The 24,910-nt window shown below is 36.0% G+C and overlaps 1 protein-coding gene across 7 annotated transcripts in view; it reads left to right on the plus strand.

Annotated features, from left to right (window-relative positions):
* Positions 1-24,910, plus strand: part of MON2 (MON2 homolog, regulator of endosome-to-Golgi trafficking) — a 75,704-nt gene that overhangs the window by 34,651 nt on the left and 16,143 nt on the right. For 5 of the 7 annotated variants that reach the window (XM_048947543.1, XM_048947554.1, XM_048947574.1 and 2 more), the window contains exons 13-30: positions 19-100; positions 790-971; positions 3,090-3,202; positions 3,996-4,100; positions 4,355-4,435; positions 4,522-4,595; positions 4,669-4,759; positions 5,917-6,018; positions 9,176-9,286; positions 10,056-10,231; positions 11,672-11,834; positions 12,251-12,544; positions 13,279-13,477; positions 14,562-15,190; positions 20,007-20,150; positions 20,696-20,713; positions 20,978-21,106; positions 22,890-23,080. In XM_048947543.1, coding sequence (XP_048803500.1) covers positions 19-100; positions 790-971; positions 3,090-3,202; positions 3,996-4,100; positions 4,355-4,435; positions 4,522-4,595; positions 4,669-4,759; positions 5,917-6,018; positions 9,176-9,286; positions 10,056-10,231; positions 11,672-11,834; positions 12,251-12,544; positions 13,279-13,477; positions 14,562-15,190; positions 20,007-20,150; positions 20,696-20,713; positions 20,978-21,106; positions 22,890-23,080 — 2,884 coding nt within the window. The remainder of the gene's footprint in view (positions 1-18; positions 101-789; positions 972-3,089; positions 3,203-3,995; positions 4,101-4,354; positions 4,436-4,521; positions 4,596-4,668; positions 4,760-5,916; positions 6,019-9,175; positions 9,287-10,055; positions 10,232-11,671; positions 11,835-12,250; positions 12,545-13,278; positions 13,478-14,561; positions 15,191-20,006; positions 20,151-20,695; positions 20,714-20,977; positions 21,107-22,889; positions 23,081-24,910) is intronic. The other 2 variants (XM_048947580.1, XM_048947602.1) reach the window with 1 other exon arrangement.

Consider the following 24,910-nt stretch of genomic DNA (forward strand, 5'->3'; position numbering starts at 1 on the left):
TTATGTATTTATTTCAAGTTAGCAGAGCTGTCTGGGAAGAAATGGTAAATGCATGTTGGTGTGGTCTTCTTGCTGCATTGTCTCTCCTACTTGATGCAAGGTATTTGATCTTCCATTTCTCATGATCTTTCAGAGATGATATTCTCAGTTATACTTTGAACTGAGTTTGTCTATTGGTTGACTTGGTTGAGAGAGCTATTCTTAGTATGCAAGAAGATGTCTGGGGGTTGGTGATTGCGAGGCTGAGTGAAGATCTATTAAGTGTAAACTACATGGAACCATTATTGTACTTCAATGTAGGAAAATTAATTTGAATTTCAAAGACTTCCATTTAAACTATTTAAATCGTATTCTTTTTTAATTTGACTGAATATTTCAATATGATGAAGTGATTCTACTCACATTGTGATTAGTGTTGATAAGAATCTCAGTACTTGTTAATATTTCAACAATTGGTATTAATATATAGTCTTTCAAATGGAGGAGCTGTTTACTAAGTAATAACTTTAGTAACTATTGCATGGCTTTCAAAGAGTCTTTTTCTTATCAAACACTATTTTCTGAAATTGGTGTTAAATATCTCCTCATAGTCTCTTTTGTGAAGTCATTCATAACTAATGAAGAGTTTTATAGGAAATGGTTCCGAAGAATTTTGTTGATTGGTTGTGCTTGTTCTTCATTGTTTATGGTGCTCCAATTTCAAAGTATGAGTTCTCATTGATTTCAGCTTGCGTTAGCTGCTTCTGTGCCATGGGTTAATTCTTAGTAAAAAATTGTCTACCGTTTCAGCACTGATGAAGCTGCTACTGAAAATATTTTAAAAGCAGAATTAACTATGGCTGCACTCTGTGGAAGACTAGGTCTTGTAACATCAAGAGATGCCTTCATTACTGCCATTTGCAAAGGATCCTTACCTCCTCACTATGCTCTTACTGTATTAAATAGCACAACTGCAGCTCTGTCCAGCAAATGTAAGTATATAGATTTTCCTCTGTTGTTCAAATGTGTTTAATTTTGCTCTACATGTTGTCCATCAATCACAGAATCATGGAATTGTAGGGGCTGGAAGGGACCTCCAGAGATCATCTAGTCCAGCTCTCCTGCAAAGCAGGCTCCCTACAGCAGGCTGCACAGGTAGGCATCCAGGTGGATCTTGAATATCTCCAGAGAAGGAGAATCCACGGCCTCCCTATGCAGTCTGTTCCAGTGTTCTGTCACCCTTACTGTGAAGAAGTTTCTTTGCATATTGGTGAGGAACTTCCCATGTTGCAGTTTATGGCTGTGCTCCAGTTTATGGCTGTAAACGTATCTAAACCCAGATTTTCTCAGGATGTAGTTGACTTCCTTCAGAAGAGGGTTGGCCAGCAGGGACAGGGAGGTGATTGTCCCCCTCTATTCTGCTCTTGTGAGGCCCCATCTGGAGTACTGTGTCCAGGTCTGGAGCCCCCAGTACAAGAAAGAAAGAGAGCTGTTGGAGAGGGTCCAGAGGAGGACCACAAAGATGATCAGGGGACTGGAGCACCTCCCCTACGAAGACAGGCTGAGGAAGCTGGGCTTGTTCAGCCTGGAGAAAAGAAGGCTGCAGAGTGACCTCATTGCAGCCTTTCAATACCTAAAGGGAACCTACAAACAGGAGGGGAATCAACTCTTTGAAAGGGTAGATAACAGCAGGACAAGGGGAAATGATTTTAAGTTGAGGGAGGGAAGATTTAGGTTGGATGTCAGGGGAAAGTTCTTTACAGAGAGAGTGGTGAGGTGCTGGCACAGGCTGCCCAGAGAGGTTGTGGATGCCCCGTCCCTAGAGATGTTCTAGGCCAGATTGGATGGGGCCCCGGGCAGCCTGGTCTGGTATTAAATGGGGAGGTTGGTGGTCCTGCATGGGGCGGGGGGTTGGCAATTCATGATCCATGATTCATGATCCTTCCAACCCTGGCCATTCTGTGATTCTGTGTAAAGATGTACAACAGTATTACTGTTTGCCATAAAGTATTTGACTATACTGAATTTAGCCAGAATCTAGAGTCAGAATCTAGACTGCTTGCTTTCCAGAACCTGCACCATTTATTAGGTATAATTTTAACCAGCCTAAAACCTCCCCAGATGCTTAGTGTATGTCAGAAATTTACCTTCTAAGGAGGTCTGTCTATCAACCTAAAGATCTGTTAGGATCTGAAAAAGTCCTCGGCAGGAAACTCAGATAGTCACTGACTAGAATACTGTGCATTTGTAGTGTGCTGTGGTTTTTTCTACAGTTGTATAGTGATTAATAGAACTTACTGCATAAATAGGTCTTAAGTTCTGGATGCTGTTCAGCTTAGAAGAGATTCAGTTGATGCTTTCTACATCCTGAGATAGTGTTGTAAATCATTGGATATGCCAGTTGAGAATATACTCTTGCTAATTTTGAAAATTAATTGCTCTGTAGCCAGAACTGCAACTGCCTGGTGAACAAGCAGGTGGATTTAACATTAGATCTCTTAAAACAAAAATACTTCAGTATTAGAACAAAGACGAGAATCTTTCCTCTAGGCCGTGAACAAACTAACTGTATTATGAGACCACAGGTATACAAAGCAGTACATATTACTGAGGTATTCTAACTTCTGTGAAGATGAAGCACTGATAATGGTATTTTATTTAGGTTTGTTTTACAGATGAGTTACAAAAAGGATCTGTGGTGTCTTGTATTGGGAAGACATCACTATGTAACACTTGTGAAATCTTCATTTTCTGAGTGCCATATTACAGTGGTAGCACACAGTTACACTACTAATAGATAATAACTGCAGATAACCCAGTTGAGACGTAGCCTGAGGCTTATCTTACCAACTTAGCAAAAAATTTTACTCTTGACATAAAATGTATTTATATAGAAAAAGGAAGGGAGGAATTAGTACTGGTTCATTTAACCCTGTAGCATAATGATGTAGTAGTCTGCATACAACCAAAAACTTAATTGAAGTCAGCTATCTTAAAGCTAATACTGTGAAAATAATTTCAGGAGGTTTGCCACTACTCAGGAGTGGTGGTTGTTGTTACTACAGCAGGTACTGGACTTTAAATTTGGATATTTTTTCATTTTCCTCTAGCATATTCCATTCAGGGACAGAATGTTCAAATGATCAGTCCCTCAAGCGAGTCTCATCAGCAAGTTGTGGCAGTAGGACAGCCCTTAGCTCTTCAGCCACAAGGAACAGTAATGGTAAGTACAACTTCTGAGTGATACCTGTCTTGCTTACTAACTTCTTTTTGCATCTTAGTATGTCTCAAAAGTGGCAATAGGTAAGCAGCATTCTTACAAAGAATGAAATATTATCCTAAGCTTTCTTTTGGATGGCTGTCCAGGGCAGCATGTTTCAGAAACTGCTTTTATTCAGCCTGAATCTGTTGTTTGAAAAAACCTTGGGTCTCAGCTGTCATTTGTGCCTATATATAAAAGTTTGCTTATGTTTTGTCATAAGATTGACTTGGATTTTATAGAGAAGATGCATTTAAATCTGAGGTAATTGACTTTGTGTCTTCGATAATAATGTGATATTGGGAGGAGATGGCACTGATCAAATTGTATTCAAGCCCAGGAAGATAAGATTGAGAGAAGGAGAGATACTGAATTACTCACCTAAAAAAAGATATATTGCACCAGTGCAGGCAAGATATAGTCTTTAAACTGTTTAGTAAAAAATTGCAGCCTTCCTAGTGTCATGGCTTAACCCTGGAGGGCCCTAGAAGACAGCTAAGCACAACACAGGTGCTTAGTTTCCCACTCAGCCCTATCGCCACATCAGGGTGGGAGAAGAGAATCAAAAGGTTCAAAAGGTAGAGAACTTGTGGGTTGGGATAAAGGCCATTCAGTAAGTTTAAAAAAAAAAAAGTTATAGCACACTGTGAGCTGCTTTGAAGAGAGCTATCTCTATTCCAGTCAAAACTAGTGCCTCTAGAAATACTGTACTGTAGTAATAAAACTATATATATATATATATTTTTTTTTTTTCCAGTTGACTTCGAAAAATATCCAGTGTATGAGGACATTGCTCAACTTAGCTCACTGCCATGGGGCTGTTCTTGGTACATCATGGCAACTTGTCTTGGCTACTCTTCAGGTATAACAGGAAGTATTTATGGTTTCTGATACCTTACTTTTTCATTATACATACATTGGTTTTGAATTTTTATGTGACCAATAGAAAAAGCTTTGATTCTGATCCAGGCATATTTTAATTGCCTTGAGTAAATACTGTGGCGTTTTCCTTGAATTTTGTTTAGTTGGAATGCTACCAGCTAGCTTGAATAGAACGTTAGTTTTGCTGCTGCTTGAGGAAGTTTTCATGCTGAAAACCATCTTTGTGTATTTCAGCATCTTGTGTGGATTCTGGGACTGAAACCTGGTGTTGGGGGTGCCTTAAAACCTGGAAGAGCTGTAGAAGGGCCCAGCACAGTAAGCAAAGTTGTACATTTTATAGTTAACGATTATGTGGTATTTTCTGTTGCAGTCTGTAAGATACGTTTCTGTCTTTTTTCAAGGTTCTGACTACAGCAGTTATGACTGATCTACCAGTTATATCCAGCATACTATCAAGACTTTTTGAAAGCTCGCAGTAAGAAACCTTATAATTAAAAAAACATGTATGTATCAAACTCAACAGTGTTTTGATAGTTGTTATTTTTCAGGTACCTTGATGATGTATCTTTGCATCACTTAATAAATGCCCTTTGTTCCTTGTCTCTGGAAGCCATGGATATGGCCTATGGAAACAATAAGGTATAAGAAGAGTTCTCTATTTTCTTTGCTTTTTTTTTTTTTTTTTTTGTGTGTGTGTGTGTGTGTGTGTGCGATATACTTGTATATTTGTCTTATAAACTAACTGTTTCCAATATTAAGACAGCAACATATCTGATTTTTTACTCCAGAATAAAAAATAATGTTTCTATTAATCAGATTGGGAATAGATAAAACTCTAGAAAGCCCTTGTAATTTCAGAGGTCAGAACTGCTGTCTGGCACACTATGTTCTGTTAGGTGTTCATTTTCAGTATGTTTTTAATAATACGCTTCAGATAAAGCATGACAACTCAGGTATTAAAAACCTACTGATTCTTACTTGCCTGGGGAAATAATAGTATTCCTGTCAGCCAGAGAAAATAAACCTAGCCCAGGATCGTTAAAGATCCTGTGATTGAAGAAAATTGAGCATGTCTTCTCCTAGTCATAATCTAATCCCAGATGAGAATTTCTGAAAGTTTTTACTTGATCTATTACCATAGAGATAATCATGACAGAAAATGTTCTTTGTAATATTTGACAATTACAGTAACAAGGCAGAAAAAGAGAATAAATTAAAATAAGTAAATGTTGTGCCTAAATTAGTTGAAAATTAGAATTAAAATTCAATGGAAATGGGAAAAATTACATTGCAAATCATTTTTTAATATATGTTCATTGATTTATCATAAGCTTCAACAAATCAGTGTTTGCATATGTATTTGAAGAATGGGAAATATAAGATAAAGAGTAGGGAGAAAAACGTTTTATTTTATTTGTTCATATACAATTTTTATCTTTGCAAGTTGTGATGGGTAAGAGACTGTTTTGCTAGTTAAACATGTTATAAATCTGGTCTTAGGGAGGCCTATGAGTGTAAAAACAAGGTTTTGGAGAAAACCATGAAAAATTAGGAAAAATGTGCTCTTGATTATATGCTGTTGCTACCCCCTTGTGGCTTCTCATGAAGTACTGCAGATGCTGTGGAAACTTCCCAGCTATGTTACCTGGGCTGTAAATGCTGTGATAATAGCTTATGAAATACAGCACTCCAGTGGAGACTAGTTACATCTTAATTTACAAATCGTAGTGTAGTGAATGTCTCTGACATCATCTGAGTTATCTCAAAGTCACGTATTCAAATTCTCTTTTACTAAGGAGCCATCCCTTTTTGCTGTTGCTAAATTACTGGAAACAGGACTAGTTAACATGCACAGGATTGAGATTCTTTGGAGACCTCTGACGGGTCATCTTCTGGAGGTAACTAATTGCACTAGAAATTAGCGTGCAATAAGGTATTGCCTTATGACAGCGCATTTTTGAAGTGTATGTTTTTTTTTTTAATCTAAAGTGTGTTTAAATGTGTTGTTTTATATGTTTTTGCAGTTTGCATTGCAATGTTAATGTAAATATTTAAATTTCAGTATTTTATAGCTCTTACTGACTTTGTCTTTACGGTGCTGTCAGTATTTATGCGCCATGTATGTGTTATATTTACTGCAACACAAAGAGTTTTCATTTTGGAGTCAAGTGGTGCAAATATGTGAGAGATTTTAAGATGTATTTACTGAATAGATTGAAGCCATTAGATAAACCAACAAAGTTTTCTTGTTTGTTTTTAATAAATGTGAAGTAATACTTTCAGTTGTTTCTTGAAGAGAATACCATTATAAAAATAGCAAAATAGGTGTCATTTGTAAAGTAAATATTTTAAATTCCTAGATGAAAAATTGCTTTTGTCAAGGAAAAGATCTTATATTTTGAATTTGAAACTAAAACCAGATTACAGAGTGTACTTGTAAAGTTTTAATCCTCTGCAGGAATAGGTAGAAGAGTGAGGTATATTTAAAGACAGTAAAGGACTGTAGTGGATTAACCTTGGCTGACTCCAAAGTGCTCACCTAATTGCTCACTCATTCCATCTTCCAGCAAGATAGAAGGAGAAAGTAAGTTGTACAAAGCTCATGGATCAAGATAAGGACAGAGAGATTGGTCACTGATTACTGTCGTGGGTTAAACAGGTGACTTTGGGAAGATTATTGACAATTAGTAACTGAGTAAAGCAACAGAGTTGGAAAATAAAACTACAACCACCTTCTGAACAGCCTCTCTCTTTTCCTGAGTTCAGCTTCACTCCTGATTCTTCTGTGTCTTCCACACCCACAGAAATGCAGAGAATGGGCAATGGGGGTTGTGGTCCATCCACTGCATTTTCTCTGTTGCTCCTGCCTCCTCACTCTCTTCCCTTGCTGCAGTGTGGTAACCCTCACATAGGATACAGTCCTTCATGAACAGCCCCAAAGTGGATCCTTCCTTTGGGATGCAGTTCCTCAAGACTGCTCCACAATGGGCCCTCTGTGGGCTGCAGTTTGTGCCAGACAACCTGCTCCTGTGTGGGCTTGTGGGCTCCTCTCCATGGACCACAGATCTGTCTGGGATCCTGCTCCTGTAGGGGTTCTTAATGGGGTGTAGCTTCTTTCAGGCTTTATCCTAATGCACGGGCTTCTTCCTGGGCTGCACATGGAGATCTGCTCTGCCGAGGTACTCCATGGGCTGCAGGGGGAATCTCTTCTCCAGTGTGTTGAGCACTCCTTCGATTTTTCTACCTACAGAGTTGTTTCTCTCACGTTTTCTCACTACACACTCTAATAGCTGCTGCACAGCATTTCACCTTTGTTTTCTTTTTTTTTTTCTTTTAACCTTTTCTTAAATACGTTATCACAGAAGTGTGCCACCAACCTCTCTGACCAGCTCAGCTTTGGTCAGCAGTGGGTCCCCTCTGAAGCTGGCTGGAACTGGCAGTTCCCACCATAGAGCAGCTCCTGGTCTCTTCTCACAAAAGGCATTCCAGCAGCACCTACCCACCTCCCGCTCCCGCCCCCCACGCTATACCTTGCCATATAAACCCAGTGCAAGCAGAGAGATTATCTTCCTCATTTTCCTGCTTCCTCTGAACCAGTGCATTATTTTAAACAGTATTAAGGATTGGCTATCTCCGATCTTGTTTATGGAGATCATCTCCAAATAGTCTCACATCTAGGAGAAAAAAAAATTGGATACTTAAAGGTTTAACGACTTAAAGTAGACATGGAAGTCTTGGAAGATAAGAGAAATATAAGGTTCACCATCCACACCTTGGGAGTCCGTGTTTTCCTGTCGTAAGCAGTCTGTTTCAGTCTATCATCCATCATGAATATTTGCCACTATTTTTTCAGGAGATGCAATTGATTTTAAAGTACTGCATTTAAACCTATGTCTTTGAGGTACAGTGAGGAAAGAGAAAGCACCAGCTGCAAATTCAGTTAAACACAACCTGAAGGAAGAATTCTTTCCCTATTTCTGAAACTGATTATCTGATCAGATTCAGAGCACCATGATGTAGTTCAAATTCTATCATTTTATGTCAAGTAACAAAAATAAATTAATTTAGGAGACGAGCTATTTCTGTTCTGTGTTTTTTAACATGAAGCTAGCTTTTCTGCTTTGTTCTCCATTTCAGTTTGGCTGGTGTCTAATAACAAAACAGTCCTCCAACCCACACCAATCTAAACCATCTTCCTTCCTTATGATCTTGCCTTGGATTTTGAAAGACACTGGATTCTCATACCAGCTAAGCTCAGGCAGGAAGCGTGGATGAAAATAATTGTTTTGAAGTCAGTGAGGCTGTAAATGCCTTATTTATTTGAGGCTAACAGACACAGGATTGCAAGTACAATTACTGTGTATCTATGCATAGTGTTTTTAATTTCCTCTAAAAAAGCAATTAAAAAAACAAGTAGGCTCAGGTAACTAGGAGTCAAAGAGGAAGAAAGACATCTGAAACTTAAGAGTGAAAGAATGATCACTGTCATTTTGTCATGTTTTTGAAATAGTAATGTTTAGGTTTATTTTACATTCATTATGTAGTTACTTTCTGTGTTTGAGTTCATAGAAGGGCAGACACGTATTGTGTTAGTCAATGTCATGCTCCCTTGCTTGATTATGAATGTTAGGCTGTGTGTGAAAAATGAAATTTAGAATTTTATAGTAGCTCAAGGTTGAGTTCAACCCAAGAGTTTGTTTGGTAATTTTTAAACTATGAATATCTGAAATAGCAGCTGGTATATTGATTTTTAAAGAATGTTTTGACTTGAATTACTGTGCTTTTCAATTTGTTTCCTTCTGTGTCTTTCCCTGCTTCCTGTTGCTTCCTTACTCAGAAGGTATGTCTGTCCGAAAGATAATATTTTTATTTGTTCTTAGTATTAAACATGATTTTAACATTTAGAGATCTGTTGCATTGTTCTAAAAAAAAATTTACTAGAATATTTTATCTAAATGTCCACTACAATTTAAATGTTCAATTTTTATATATTACATATGCTTAAATCTTGATTAAATAAAAGTGCCTTCAAACAAAACACTGTTATGCTTTCAGGTTTGTCAGCATCCCAACTCCAGAATGAGAGAATGGGGAGCAGAAGCTTTAACCTCTCTTATTAAAGCAGGACTGACATTCAGCCACGATCCTCCATTATCACAGAATCAGGTAAAGTAAGTTTATGAAAAACTGCTTTCCTCCTTTTCTAGGACTTATTATGAACATGAAATCAGAATCTTCCCTAGAGGAAGTTTTCTACAGTTCAGTGAATAGGAGGCATTCATAAAGCAATTTTACCATTGAGTTTATAAAGCCTACAGCTGTAACATTCAGTTGTAACTACTGAAAATCACCTTGTGCATTCTAATGAGCTACCCTCTTCTTTTTCAAATGCATGATGAAGAGTACTGAGGCTTGAATATTATGTGAGTTTGTTAGAACAAATTGTGGATCACCTTCATGAGTGCAAAATAATTCCAGAATGCTTTATATGTTCCAGTATGTAAATATGTGATGTAGTGGCATGTAAGAAATAAATGGCCTAACCTTCTGAATCACAACTATTCAATCAATTGTTAGTAAAATATTCTAATATTTTTACTGGGGTTCAGTGAATAGTATTTTTAAGATCTGTTGGATGAGTATGAAGTTGCACGATAGCTTTTATGCAACCGTGCCAGCATGCTGTAGTAGGGATATGCTGTAGGAACCTGGAGAAATGGTCAGGAGAAAAAAAGAAAATGCAGATTTCCTGCTGTGAGATACTTTATAAAAAGTTTTTTTTGGAAGGGCCTGTCTGACACTGAATTCCAGCAATTTGGATCGCTCTAAAAACTTCTTAGGAATTGGTACTGTATGGTTCACTTATTATATGTAAAAATAATTATGAAGCAGTTAGAGCATATTAAGGACGCTAACATTTACTGTTTACTTTTAGAGACTGCAGCTACTTCTACTGAATCCACTCAAGGAGTTGTCAAACATCAGTCATCCTGATATCAGGATCAAGCAGTTGGAGTGTGTGCTACAGATTTTACAGAGTCAGGGTGACAGCTTAGGACCTGGTTGGCCATTAGTCCTTGGAGTCATGGGAGCAATAAGAAGTGATCAGGGGTAAGTGATAAAAATAAAATATTTAAATCATGTAAAGTGACAGTAGTAGAAAGAGTTCTACTTATATTTTCATACTTAACCATTTTGATAGTAGCATAATTTGTGCTATTTGTATCTTATGAGCAATTTTACTCAGCAGACACTCAGTTTTGGTAATTTTGGTAATTTTTCCTTTAGAACACTTTTATTTTACTGTCATGCTGTTTCCACTTGCATGAAGGACTTTGAAACCTTTTTCCAAACACGAGATAATGCAATGGCCTTGCGTTTGAATACAGAAGAAATTACTTACCCATCAATGCAGCTCTTCAAAATGAGCTGTATAACCATGCTTCCTTGAAGAGTGCATGCTTCTGGAATTTTGTGGTAGAGAGAAGTGCTCCAGTTCTGTGTGTGTTTCAATTTCTAGAACTGTGTAATTAACATGGAGCAAAGTAGTGTATGAACAGTTCTTCCATAAGTATAGCAAGAATAAATACTTTCATGGTAGGATAGATATCCATTTGTAGGATGCATGTTATTGCATGGAGGTAATAGTTATAATGTTACCGTCCACACACAAGTTTGTGTGCATTTCTGTGGCTTCCATCTTATGTTGGCTGTTACGATACAATAGAAGTGGCCCACCTATGATATTCATTTTCAATTAATTGGGGGAAAAAATGGTGTTTTTAACTGAGATTTTGAAACAAGTAAGTAGCATATCTATGTTCTGTTTGGTTGGTTGTATTTTTTTTCCCCTGGAATATGTATTCTGAAGGACATTCAGTTTTTGTGTTACAAACATTTGGCTTTTTCTTTCCTGTGTTAAATATTAAGCATTTAAAAAGCCCAGTAGCTAAATTTAAATGCAGCTGCAGTAGTCTGCCTTCCCTGTTTTGCATTATCTACACTGCAGTGCTCTTTTTTTTGATTCCTTCATTTTGTCTCTCACACAACAAGATTTTGTTTCTGGATAACATTCCTGCTCACAGGTCTCCTCACAAATGTTTTCCATATTACATTTGTATTTTATCTGTTTGTATTCATAATTTAATTCTGAAGGCTAAATATTTATTAAATATGTATTTAACAGCAGATATTTTCAAAAGATTTTGTCTAATATAATATATAGTATTGAAACGTGTACAACTACCATTATGCACATTTTTCTTACTAAATAAAATACATTTAATCTGTCCTGCTTATTTTAAGTTGAGGCTTCAACTTAATGTTGCATTTCAAAAAATGTCTATTTAAAACATTTAAAATCAAATGCCATCCATTTCAAATGTCAATCCATTTCAAAGATTTATAAATATCAATATGTGTAGTTAAATAATACTATCTCCCGATGTATTTTGTTCAGAAAGTTTCTTTGCTCTTGAGGAAATCTCAAATTAGAGTGTGAGTGTGTTTTGTTTTTATTTTGTGTTGTTTTTTGTTTGTTTTTTTTTTAAGAGAGTCCTTAATACGGACTGCATTCCAGTGTCTTCAGTTGGTTGTGACCGACTTTCTTCCAACAATGCCATGTACTTGTCTGCAGATAGTTGTTGAAGTTGCAGGAAGCTTTGGTCTTCACAATCAAGAGCTAAATATTAGCTTAACTTCAATTGGTTTATTGGTGAGTTTCACATTAACCTACAGAGATGCTGCTTCCGACTTAATTTTTTTAATTAATGGAAATGATTTATAGTCCATTCTACAAGTTAAAGCCAAAGCCTGTTTTTTTATTTCTTACTGGTGTCTCATGCTGTCATTTGGAATCATATGTAAATAGAATAAGCTTTAATCTATTTTAAACTTAGTGTAAAACAAGTAGTAGTGGATTGTGAGCTTTCTCACCAGTCTCCAAATGTTAATACATTGTTTCCCTTTCTAGTCTGTAGAATGTAACTGTGGTTTATAAGCTAAGACTCAAGGAAACAACTTTCTGCACTTTGTAGCATTTATGTGCTGAATGAGAAACGTTTTATTTCATGATCATTAAGAATGTTGTAATACTTTATTGTGTAATATAATATTTTATTTATTTTCTAGTGGAATATTTCAGATTATTTTTTCCAAAGAGGTGAAATAATTGAAAAGGAACTTAACAAAGAAGAAGCAGTGTTGCAGAAGCAGGCAGAAGAAAAGGGGGTGGTTCTGAATAGACCTTTTCATCCCGCACCACCATTTGACTGTCTCTGGTTGTGTTTATATGCTAAACTTGGAGAACTTTGTGTGGATCCCCGACCTGCAGTTAGAAAGAGTGCTGGGCAGACATTGTTTTCCACCATTGGTGCTCATGGAACTTTGTTGCAACATTCAACATGGCACACAGTGATATGGAAGGTATGACACGTGAGCTTCTGCTTTAGAATTTCATTCACATTCACATTTGCTTGCTGCTTTTCTTAATATTGCTTAACTAGTTTATTAAGATTCTGTGAAAGATAACATATGGTGGTAGACATCTGACCTCATTTTATTATTATTTTAATTTTCTTTTCTCTTGCCCTTAAAGCCTTTCATGAAATGCAGTTTTCGTATCTTGGTATTTTCTTTCTAATGCAGGAGTTGTATAAAAGTGCCATTCCCTTCCTTAACAGGCGAATGATTCCTCCTGTTTTGCAAAAATGTGATGACATTTGGGGGTCACATGATTGAATTGATCTAATATTAGAGTGAGCTTTGTTTTGCCCTCTGTTTGGCTCTTTTTTCTAAAAGGATCAGTCAGGTGCCCTAATCCTAAAATGACAGTCATATTGTCTGTGCCTTTAGGAAAAATCGGGGTATTGTGGAGTCTGTTGCCTGCTGTACTGTGTGAGGTATCTGAGATCTCTAGATCCAAATTGGCACAATTCTCAGTGGCTCTGACCATGCTATTTAGACCTTTCTTAAGTAAGCATCAGTAGGCTGATTCTGACTCTTAGCTTTTTCACACACTGTTTTAAATAAGGAAATTCTCAAGGTGACGCAATTACACACATAATAACAGAAAACTTTTTGTTTGTTTGTTCTACAGTGAATACAACTATGTTGTTTTAAAAGTTGCTTTTTTTTTTTTCTTTTTCTGAATGTTGCAGGTTTTATTCCACCTGCTGGATAGGGTTCGAGAATCTTCTACTACAGCTGACAAAGAGAAGATTGAATCAGGAGGAGGCAACATCCTTATCCATCATTCAAGAGATACAGCTGAGAAACAGTGGGCTGAAACATGGGTATTAACACTGGCTGGAGTTGCAAGAATATTTAATACCCGGAGATACTTACTGCAGCCTTTAGGTAAAAAATAGATTTAAAGTTACTGAAAGGTACAGCTAGGAACTCTCAGTTTGTTCTTCAGTTAGAGCTGAGTAAAAATCTTTGCCCAGAGATGTGTTAGATTGTGTCTCACCTCACCTATGATGAAAATTACAGAGTTTTTAATTCTTTACAGCCAAACATTTTACTTCATTTACAACTTCATCTTCCATGCCATGGTACTTGAGACTGAATTTCAATAATCACAATTCTGAGTGCCAAATAACTTGAACTTGTAGTAGCCTGATAACAATTTTTGTGTTCTTTTGGTTCTCAGAACATACTTTTCCCCTTCCTATTAAAATTGCACAGTGCCTACCTAGAACTTCTTCACAGCTTCCATGTGTCAAGTTTATCAATGCTCTTACAATGTAAAGAGAACTCTTAAAATCAGTGAAGCATATGGATTAAAAAAGAAGGGGAACGTTTTAACAAAGAGATGGGACTCAAAAGGTGTTGAGAATACCTGCTGTTTCAAGTGATTGTTTTTCTCCACTCACTCTACCTTCTTTCCATTCTTTAACTATTGTCTAGATAACAGATGTAATTTTGAGTTTACTGTTTTCCTAATTGCACATAACTGAAGTGGGTCCATCTCTTCTTCCTATTTTTTTAAATCTTCTTTCTCTTTTTTTAAAGTCTTCCTTTTCACTTCTAAAGTTCCTTGGTACCTGTTTTCATCTTCTTCATTTTTCTCAAGCTAGGTGCTTCCCTGTTTCTTCTCAATATAGAAATCATATATATATATACATACATATATATAGAGATCATTTACCAAGCTGTTGTGAAATATTATTACATAGAATTGAACAACATACATGCGTGGATTCAATTTCATCATTCATTCTTTATACTTGTGTGTTTCTCTTTTGCATTCATTTTCTTTGGCTACAGTTGAACTGGCCTATTTTAAAAGGCATTGAAACCATCAGATGACCTTGTGAAATCTCTCTGTGTTACAGAAACAAATACATGAACAGCCTTTCAGAGATTAATGACTGGACAGGTAAATAGCAAACCAATACCAAGCTGATTTTTTTTTTTAATATTCCTCTTTTTTTAACAGGAGACTTCTCCCAGGCCTGGGATGTTCTTCTTGATCACATTCAATCAGCAGCACTCAGCAAAAATAATGAAGTTTCCTTGGCTGCTCTGAAAAGCTTCCAGGAAATCTTACAAATAGTTTCTCCAGCCCGAGACTCAGAGAAGCCTGACACACCACCTGCTATTAATGTTTCTGTACCTGTGGTGGTAGGAGCAACAACTGCCACTAGTCTTGGGAGATCATTCATGAGAACTGACTCCGTAGGAGAAAGAATGGGAAGATACAGTGGAGCTGAACTACCTGCAGTAACAGATGAGATCGAAGATCTGAATCTTTGGTGGGCAGCTTGGAACAGCTGGTACAGGATTGGTTCAGAAAGTACAAAGCCTCCAATTACTTGTGATAAATTGACTTTCATTCCCAGCCAGCCTTTTCTTACAGCTTTAATTCAAATATTCCCAGCTCTTTACCAACACATCAAAACTGGTTTCAGCATGGATGATCTCCAAAAGCTGGGTATCATTTTGCATGGTGCAGTTTCGGTTCCAATCAGTTCTGATGCTTCCCCTTTCATCCTTCCATCTTACACTGAAGCAGTTCTGACAAGTTTACAGGAAGCAGTGCTTACAGCTTTAGATGTTTTACAAAAGGTAATAATGGAACTTCAAATGTATAGTGAAAAGGAAACAACACTGTCTCAGTTCTTCTTGGAGCTTTAGTGTGGTGACTTAAACTTAATTTTTTTACTTACATTTGCACAGTACACTGTCTTAGAACAGACAAAATTCCATTCCTGTTGCAATTCAGATGTTCTGCATAGGGGGAATGATATTACGGTTATGAAATGCATTTTTGCCAGATTGCAGTAGTACCTTAAGCGTGGTGATGTTTTTATAGTCATTTTCTTGTCTATCTAATATTTAAGTGTTGTACTGTTCTGAGAGTCTACCAAGCAGTCTACCAAATAGTATTTCTTCTGTTGCCCTGTAAGTACTGCTATAAACAAAATCTAGGAGAATTATGATCAGGAGATCTTTGAGTTCACACAGAACATAACATCTGAAAATGTGTCAAGCAGACCACCTTCTTACCTCTTACTAACCCGTTTAAGAATAATGCTGCATCTTTACATAACAAACTCACACTGTTGAACTCATCTTCAAAAAAAATCCCTGATGCGAACAAATTTGTGAATAGCAAATCAGTGTGGCCTTTTACAGGGTAGTAAAACAGCAAAATAGTATGCTGAACTTTTAAAACATTGTCCAGAGATGGTTATTAATTCAGAAAGCGTATTTATTCAAAAGAAGCAGCATTGATACTGAATGAGATAATGTATTTAGATTAAGTGCTGCTTCAAGAAGAAAAGCCATGCTATTTGGGAAATGCCAGAATTAAAACTGTTCGTGTGACCTGACTTCTCTCCCTTTTGGCTTTCATGTTATGACTATTTAACTGTGTGGACATACCTGTTTTTAAATCCTCAGACAAGATCCTGTCTCATTCAGCTCATAGAATGCATGGTGCCTACCTAATAAGCAGTGGTTTAGTACTTTGTTTTTAGCTTAGTGTAGATTGGCTTATCTCCTGCTTATTTAATCCCTGCAAGCAAGACAAAATCATTATCTTGCAGTTGTACATTTAGGTTTGGATTTAAAAACATTCCTGGCTGTATGTTAAGAATACAAGTTGGTGGCAAATCTCAGCGTTGTGTAGGAGGAGTAAATAACATGAAGACCAGTTGTATTTGTTAAACTCTCACCCTAGTGATCAGCAGTCAGGCAGGCTTACTCTTTGTCCCATTCAGCAGCTCAGGCCTGCTGAAGTCGTGTGTTTTCTCACGTCTTTCATTTCTTCATTTCTGTCTTATTTTCCCCATTTAATCATTCCATATATTCCTCCATTTCTCAGATTTTCTTGTTTCTTTGCTGGTCTCCTTTATCCATAAGTTCTTAGCTACAAAATGTTCACAGAACTTTCCAAAGAAAGACCTTCCAGCATTTTTGACATGAGTTTTTAATAGCAAATCTTTTTTCTAGCCCAAATCCCCAAATGAAACAAAGACATGTTACATAGCAGCTACAAGCCTTTGAAAGTAAGGACTTGAATAGGAAGTCTTAGGCACTCTAATATCATACAGTAAACCCCATCCCATCTATAGTTACATTACTAACAGAACAGCACTACAGTCATTAAAAACTAAGTTAAAATATATTTGGAGGTGGATAAGTTCTGTGAAGTCTCGTGATCTTCTCTCCCAGCTGCGTAACGTGGTGGAATGAACATGACAAGGCACTCTGCCAGTGGTGGAATTAACATGACAAGGCAGTCTGCCAGTGCGGAGGTGCAGCAAAGGCCATCTGTGCAAGAGGTTTGCTGGATGCCATGGTATCTTTTTCCTGTGTTGAAATGAATTAATACTGAGGAGTGCTCACAGGCTCTAGTTTGGTAGCTAAAGGGGTATATGTAAATATTTGCTACCTTCTTTTAAACAAAATCTCTCCTGAATATGGAATCGGAGTAAGTTTTGTTCTTTGTTAATACAGAAGGATTTAGGTCAGTTACGATTTTGTAAAAATCTCTGGAACAACTTGGCAGTTGGAATAGCATGAAAAAAGTATTTTTTAAAAGCTGAGTCCCTAACTGGTCTAACAGAGATTTTATTATGTGATTGTACTAGCAAAGGGCATTATAATGCACAAAAATGTTTCAGACTTCCATATGTTGAGTCTATTTTAGACCCATTGTTCCTTTGCTTTTTATTTATTGTTAGAACTTGTTTTCTTGTCATTCTTTGCTGTGAAGTGCCTGCTTCACCACATTAGCTCAGTTAAAAATTGTACTCAAGCCTAAATTCTCTGCTTGCTCTCACTGCCTACCTGTATTCTCTCTGGGTAAGCTCTGTGGTGTGCCAGCTGCCTCATCAAGCAAAAGAACACAGATTCATACTTGGTTATTATCAAATAACTGCGAATGCTGCTTCTGTAGGCAGTATGAATGTAAACGTCTTGAGCTGTGGGTGTGGTGCCTAAGGCTGTGTTTATATTTACAACAAAGTTAGTAGAGACTTAGCCACTGAGAGCTGTAAAAATAACAATTTCTTGACAATAGTTCCACTGGGAGGTGTTTGATAAATTTGAACTATTCAAAAATTTGAAGGTTTGTACTAGGATATTTTAAAGCATAAACTTCTAAAAGTAAAGTACCATATCAATTTTTACAGGAAACAACAATCAGCCAAGTGGTTTGTTTTAGGGCTTGTGTGTGCTTCATTGTTGCCCAACCATTACTTTTTAATTTATAGCTCTCTTTACTTAAGGATGTAAACAAGTGCACTCAGTGCAGTAAATATGACTCTATTTTATAAGCACCTCTTAAAGATACTTTCAGCATCCTTGGTTCCATGCTTGCTGTGCTGTTTTCGCATTTTTCAATTGCTCAGATAAAAGATATATGCTGTCAGTCAGAAATATAAATTTATTTGAAAATCAGTCCTAGTTAGGTGACTTTTAAAAACAAAATGACAAATGACCTACTACCTTCTTTTTTTAGTGTCAGGTAATTTTAAGAGCTGAAAAATTCATCAATAGACTGAATAGAAAATGCTTCTATTTGTAAAATAAAATGTTTATAAAAGTTTCATAAAATACAAAGAATAAGAACCTACTGATGCACAAACTTTGAATAAGTAATAGTTATTGCTTTTGTTCACCAGTACAAGAAAAAGTGGTATCTTAAGAAGCACTGATCCTAGATCAGCAGTAAGAACAATAATGAAAATCTAGCAAACTAGAAGGAATAGCAAAGTTACTTTGTCATTGAAGATGTAATTCTTGTGGCAGTAGTGACAATATTGAAGATGTGTACAGGAATTACTTCTGCATGGGACTTATATAGGGATTTCTGGATGTACTTTTTCTAATCCAAGTAGTGTTATAGAAAATAATTTCTTACATATACAATCTTGCATTAACCTATTAAAATTTAGTGCAAGGACTTTGGTGCAGCAGCACGTCAGCTGAAACTGTTCTACAGTATGTGGAGTATGTCAGATCAGCAATTAAACTCATAGTGTTCTGTCACACAGGGGAATATCAAGCATCAAACTATCTTTTTCTGAGGTCAGCATAGTCTTGGATTCAAATACCAGAGAAAGAGTGTAGCTTTTTAGAAGGAGCAGTATTCCACTACGTTTATAATGTTGGTTAAGCTTTTGGGGCATTAGGGCACGTGTTTTCTAAGTTGCAGGAAGCCGAGGAAAGGAGAAAGGCCATTTAATGGAGTGCTCTGGTGCAGCACTGCATGAAGGTGCCCTGGGCCTTAGGGTGATCTGGAGATGGTGATGCCTGCAGGCCATGTTGGCTTACTCCCTCTCTCAGCTGAGGACTGGAGATATTCACTAGTCCCTTGAATGTCATAGCTCATGAGGCTGCCCAAGCATGGAGGTTGCAATCACAGCTTCTGAACTGTTGGTTCCTTGAATTAGTTTGGCCACAACTTGTCGTGAATGGTCTTTAGTTAATGGAAAGAGAATTTGATTCCTTCCCAGAGAAAAATGACAGTACAAGATCAAGGTTTTTTTGTGGAGCAATAAGTAAACTGTTTCTTTGCTGTTTGCTTTGGGAGGAGGGATGTGGGGAGGAAGTCTTAAAATGACAGAAGATAATTGGAATAGCTTCATAGAATTTTTGTATCTGGCTTTGAAAATAGATGCTCTGCCTTTTCCTTGGGATTTATATTGCAACAGGAAATCATTACACTGTGACAACATGATATTTCACCGACATCTTGGAAGGGCACCCTTCCTAAGTGTTTCCAATTTTAACACAAGGCTATGTGTTTCAGCTATGCCAAAATGATATAATTCTGATTTTATTTATGTTTCTTTCTGTAAGTCATAATTTTAACTACTTATGGAAACTTTGTATGAATTACTTCTGAGATTTAAATGCTCTTTAAAGTAGATCTTTTAAAAGATCTGACTGGAACCAACAGTCAGGAATTATATGACCCACAGATATGTTATATCAAAGCAAAGTTTGTAAAGAAGAGATACCTTTTAATAGGCAAAATCAATTAGCTTTGTTTACTTACATATATATTGCCAAGTATCCTTACAACTTTAATAAAATTACAAAACCTAATATTCTTAAGCTGTTAAGACAAACTATACTTTGTCTTTTATGCAGTGTTACTCTTGTGTAGTTCAGTTCCTGCATGGTACTGTGATAACAATTCTGCATATTTATTAAATAATATTGATTAATTAACTGTTAATTAATATTGATAGTATTGTTAGAACTTTAGCATTATGGTGCTGTAGCAAAATCATTTGTGAGCTAAAAAATAGTAGTCCTTATAATCAGCCAATATAGCAAAGAGACAGACTTGGGGATTTTTATGTAGGAGCTTGTTGTGCTGAGGCACAAGAAAAATATTAAGCTTTTGTTTTTCCTTTTGATATAGGCTATATGTGTGGGCTCAGAAAATATGCAGATAATGTATCCTGCAATCTTTGATCAGCTGTTGGCCTTTGTAGAATTTTCATGCAAGCCTCCACAGTATGGACAGCTGGAAACAAAGCACATTGCAAATGCAAAGTATAATCAGGTAATTTATTACAAGTCTCACCCGTTTCATTTGGCTGCTAAACACAATTCAGCTTCAGATATTCTTTAGCAGGATGCATTTATTCTATCTGTAAAAACTGTGCTATGCCTGTTGTGTAATAAGTTAATTTATTAGTTTTTACATGCTTTTATCTTCTTTTGCTACCTTGAATTCTATTTGTTTTTCTTCATGTATTTTGTATTTCTCCGTGTCAAAAAATTATTCTCTGGACACCAGACATAATGAATATGTCTGAATTTGTCCAGTGAATTCATCTAAAATATCTGCTCCTATATTTGACACTAAATTAAATAGAAAAACACCATATTTCTGAACGGAAAAATTCCTTTAAGCTGCAAATTTTTGCACTGCATGTGCTGTAGGGAAATAGGACATACTCAATAGTATATATATATTTTAAATTTGTGTACTCTGCTGTTCACTAAGCATGAGCATCTGATTCAGTGTAATCTAAGAGGTAACTGTTATCTATGTATTAATTCTTCTTATTCTATTTGTCCTGCAACACAATGGAATCACACTAGATACAACTTTTTGCACCGGTGAGTTAAATTTCCTTAAAGATTGTCCTAATGTAGTTGTCTTGCCTAGAGTGCAACATTTCTTCAATTTAAATGTACTTTACTTCAATGTAGAGTACATTTTCATAGTCAGACCACGTTGTATTTGCAGTTTTGTTGCTTGGACCATATTCTTACCAAAACTTGCATGCATTAAACTGAGAGTTCAATGCAAAGCATTCAATTTCTGTTCCTTAACTAATACTTTCACACATACAGCTCAGTAATTTACTGTCTTTTTCCTAGGCGGAATGGGTAGCACTGAATTATGTACCATTTGCTGAGAGATCGTTGGAAGTGGTTGTGGACTTGTACCAAAAAACAGCTTGCCATAAAGCTGTTGTAAATGAGAAAGTTCTTCAGAACATTATTAAGGTAAAGGATTATCCAGCTTATGCTCTGAGTTAATGGAGTTTTATTTTAATACACTGTAGATAAACAGTTTCTGGGAAGCTTAAAGCTTCAGTAAATAATACAATTGATTGTCTATGAAGATTAGCAGCAGGTCATTTCTTGTGGTGCTGCAATCACTATTGCTTAAGGTGTATGCATTACTTTTTAGCTGCATGTTATAATAATCAGTAATTCAGTTAAGACAAAAATCAACAAATGTGTTAGGGCAAAAACCAGAAATCTTTGAAAGCACTATGTGCCAGAGTCCGAAAAGCAGGCCTCTTAGTAAATACAACAGAAGGCTAAAGACAAAACTGGCCCACATATTTTTGTGGAGTTGCACTTTAATCATTATTTTGGTCTGTTTTTAATGGCTTTACGTGTCATTGATACTGCTATAAAATGTTATGGGTGCACAGATGTGCCTTCAAGGTGAAAGTGCCAAACTCGTAATTGTTTGACCTTGTTTTTAGCAAATAAGTTTGGCAAATAATGGAAGTAGTAGTAAATGTTTTGTGAATAATATATCAGACCTAAGCATGCTTGTAATGACCCAGTTGTATGCAGATTGTTCCTATACAGAAATTTAGAAACACTAACGTATTTAAAATAGTTACATGGTATTATTTGGAATTTGTTGTGAACTAAATGTTTATATCTCAAAATTATTACAATTGATTTCCACTTCTGATTTAAATGGATAGGTGAAACTAGTGTAAAATGCTGCTTTTTTTGACGGTTCACAATAATGTGCTGTACTTCAGTAAGTGAAAACACTTCATTTGTCTGAAGCCCATGTTTTATATTAGAATTAGACTTCAATTCCATGAGCAAAAGCATCGGAAGAAAATATTTTTTTTATCTCCAGGGTTAGATCCTAGCTCTGATTACAAACTCACTGCCAAAATTTATTACAATTAACCCTCTCTTGAGAGTGAGTTCTCCCTTTGTTTTCCTTAAATCAGAAACTTTACTGAAGGTATCACATACGTAATACACAAATTTAGTTAATACGTATTTGAAATATAAATTAAAGAATCAGTTATCCAAGATAACTTGGTATCAGCTCCTAGTTAGTTCACTGTCAGTTGACCAACAATGCTAGAAGTTGTAAATAAAGTGCATGTAGTGCATAAACTTAGTTTAAACATGTTAATGAGTTTCTTTTATAGCTACTGAAGCTCTTGCTACCCAAATTTGCCACGTTTTTGTCTGCTATACATTTGAGTTGTGTAGCAGCCTTTTTCTTTAGAATTTCAGTAGTTCTTTTTGCTTTTAAACTTCCTGTGGTTTAACAGTCAACAGTGACCAGATATCTTGCAGTGGTCACATGCATAGATCAACTTCTGTGTTTTGGGAAAAGTTTAAATTCAGTATGGCTTTTTTTCTCTTCTTTTAAAACTTTGGAAGCCCTTCTGAGAACTTCCTAGATATAGAACTAAACTTCAGAATACACTTATATGATCTGTTGGATGTTGGGTAAGCCTATTTGCCAGGATTCCCAGAAAGCTGGATGGTAATAAAGAGAATTAGTGAGTAGATTCATGGTGTAATTGGTAATTGGATCAGATCTGGTTTCTGACTTTGTTAATAGACCCGTGCTTTAGTCAGCTGATATTGGGTAAATAGTCTTTATATTTTAGAAAGAAAATGTAGAGATGTGTACTGTCATCTATTTAAATGTCTGCTGAGATCTGCAGAAATCAGTCTTATCCTTAGATTTCTCTGAGCAACTGTACATTTAGTTTGATCTTTCATTTTGCAGACGCTGAGAATACCTCTTAGTCTGAAGTACTCCTGTCCTTCAGAAAGCACGTGGAAGCTCGCTGTTTCCTCTCTTCTCAAAGTGCTTTCTATTGGACTACCAGTTGCAAGGCAGCATGCATCTTCTGGAAAATTTGACAGCATGTGGCCAGAGTTAGCCAATACATTTGAAGACTTTTTATTCACTAAAAGGTAAACACAATTTCCTTTTTTTTTTTTTTAAACTCAAAAATATTTATAAGTAATTTATTCACTAATGTAGTCGTTTGTACCAATAGAGTCCAATAAAAACAGCCTTATTCTTAGTTATTTGACATCTGAAGATGACTCTAATGAATGAAGGAAAAGAGGTAACCAATTCATCTAGTTTTAAAAAGTATACTTCCAGTAAGTAGTAGACAAAAGTTCATTGAATAAGTGAAATGTCAAAGCAAGAAAAAGCTCAGCTGATCTCTGAATGCAAGACATAGCCTTTCTGATCAGGTCAAGAAATTCTATATGGACTCCCAAGGATTGGGTTCTGATAAAGAGTTACTGATATATACTCAGTTAGATCAGAACTGCAGCATTATTTTTTTTCCAATTAGGATGAAAAGAACTAGCTATATTGATAGTACTTTGTGAAAAGTTTAGCAGACAGACTGACAGATGTATATGCTTAATCTTTTAAGAGTGACACTGTAGCTGTGGGTGTGTTGAGAAAAATCAGAAAAGGAAAATGATAATGGTCAGAAATTAGACCTATAAGCTTGTTGAACAAGAAGGAACATATCATTGGGAAGTCTCCAGGAAACGGTCAAAGAATTATTTTTGCCCCTTTACAGAGGGTAAAAATGCATTTCAGTGTAGCAAAGGTTATCAAAGGTTACAAACATCAAGGAAACCTTTTACTGTAGGTAAGGTTAGGTATTGTAGAGTACTGCATAGAAGGGGTAAGGAATTTTCATCTTTTGTGAGCATTTGTGGATAAACAGCTTTCAGCAGTAGCTGAGTATATCTAATTGTGTCACAGATTAAAGGGCAATGTGGAATATGAAAAAATTAATTCCCTGATTTCTTTATGTTGATTTCAGTCATAAATTAATCTTTCTTTTTAATAGAAAACAGCAGGGTTCTTCTGTACCTAATACTAATATTCAGTGTATATTTGTGCGTGCATACTTTGCAAACATACAGGAGTCAGCAAACCAAACACAGCTGTATTTACTAGTGATGAATAAATAGCAGCTTGCCCAAAACAGATGAAAATGAGATACCAATGAAACTTAATGTTAGAGGAATATCTGTTAGTAAAAATATTTATAATGAGTGACTTTGGAATTCCACCAGTAGGATTATAATGTAGTTGTATGAAAATCTTTTCTTTCATCTTTGAATGTACTTGAAAGAAATGATAGTAGATAGAAAGACCAGAAAATCAAAAAAGGTTATCAGGAGTGCAGAAAAGACACTTAAGTTGTCAGTGTTTGTTTTGTTGCTTCACTGTTTCTTAAATTTATAATAATCTTTGCAGTATCTTCCTTTGTTTTGTTTTTGGCTACAGTTAGTATTCCAGATTCCATTCCAACAGTCCAAGTCAGCTATAATCAATACCATTGTGAGGTTTAGAAAATTATAATGAAGATTTTTCAGGTTACTGTGGGATAATGTATCTTCACTTGTGTGTATTCCTGAAGAAACTTCTTACTACTTGCTGTAAATTAATTATTCCTAAATATCTGTGGAAAAGATGAAATACATTAATTTTGCATGTTTTTAACTGATCCAGATTGGCCACGGTTCAGTTTTGGCTATGAACCATTTGCAAGTTCAGGGAAGTAAGACTGTCAGAGATCTGCAGTGTAGATACATCTCAAATGTGTAAATTCTTTTTCTTAACAACGACTGTTTTATACTTTTCTTGAAAGTTGTTCTAACTGTAGAAATTCCATATTAACATGTTGCTTGCTAAAAACAGTAACTGTTGGAGTTCATTAATAGTTCTTGCCAGCTGTCATGCATGGGAGAATATTCTCTGGAGGT

Source organism: Lagopus muta, chromosome 1 (genome assembly GCF_023343835.1).
Source record: "Lagopus muta isolate bLagMut1 chromosome 1, bLagMut1 primary, whole genome shotgun sequence".
Taxonomy (NCBI): domain Eukaryota; kingdom Metazoa; phylum Chordata; class Aves; order Galliformes; family Phasianidae; genus Lagopus; species Lagopus muta.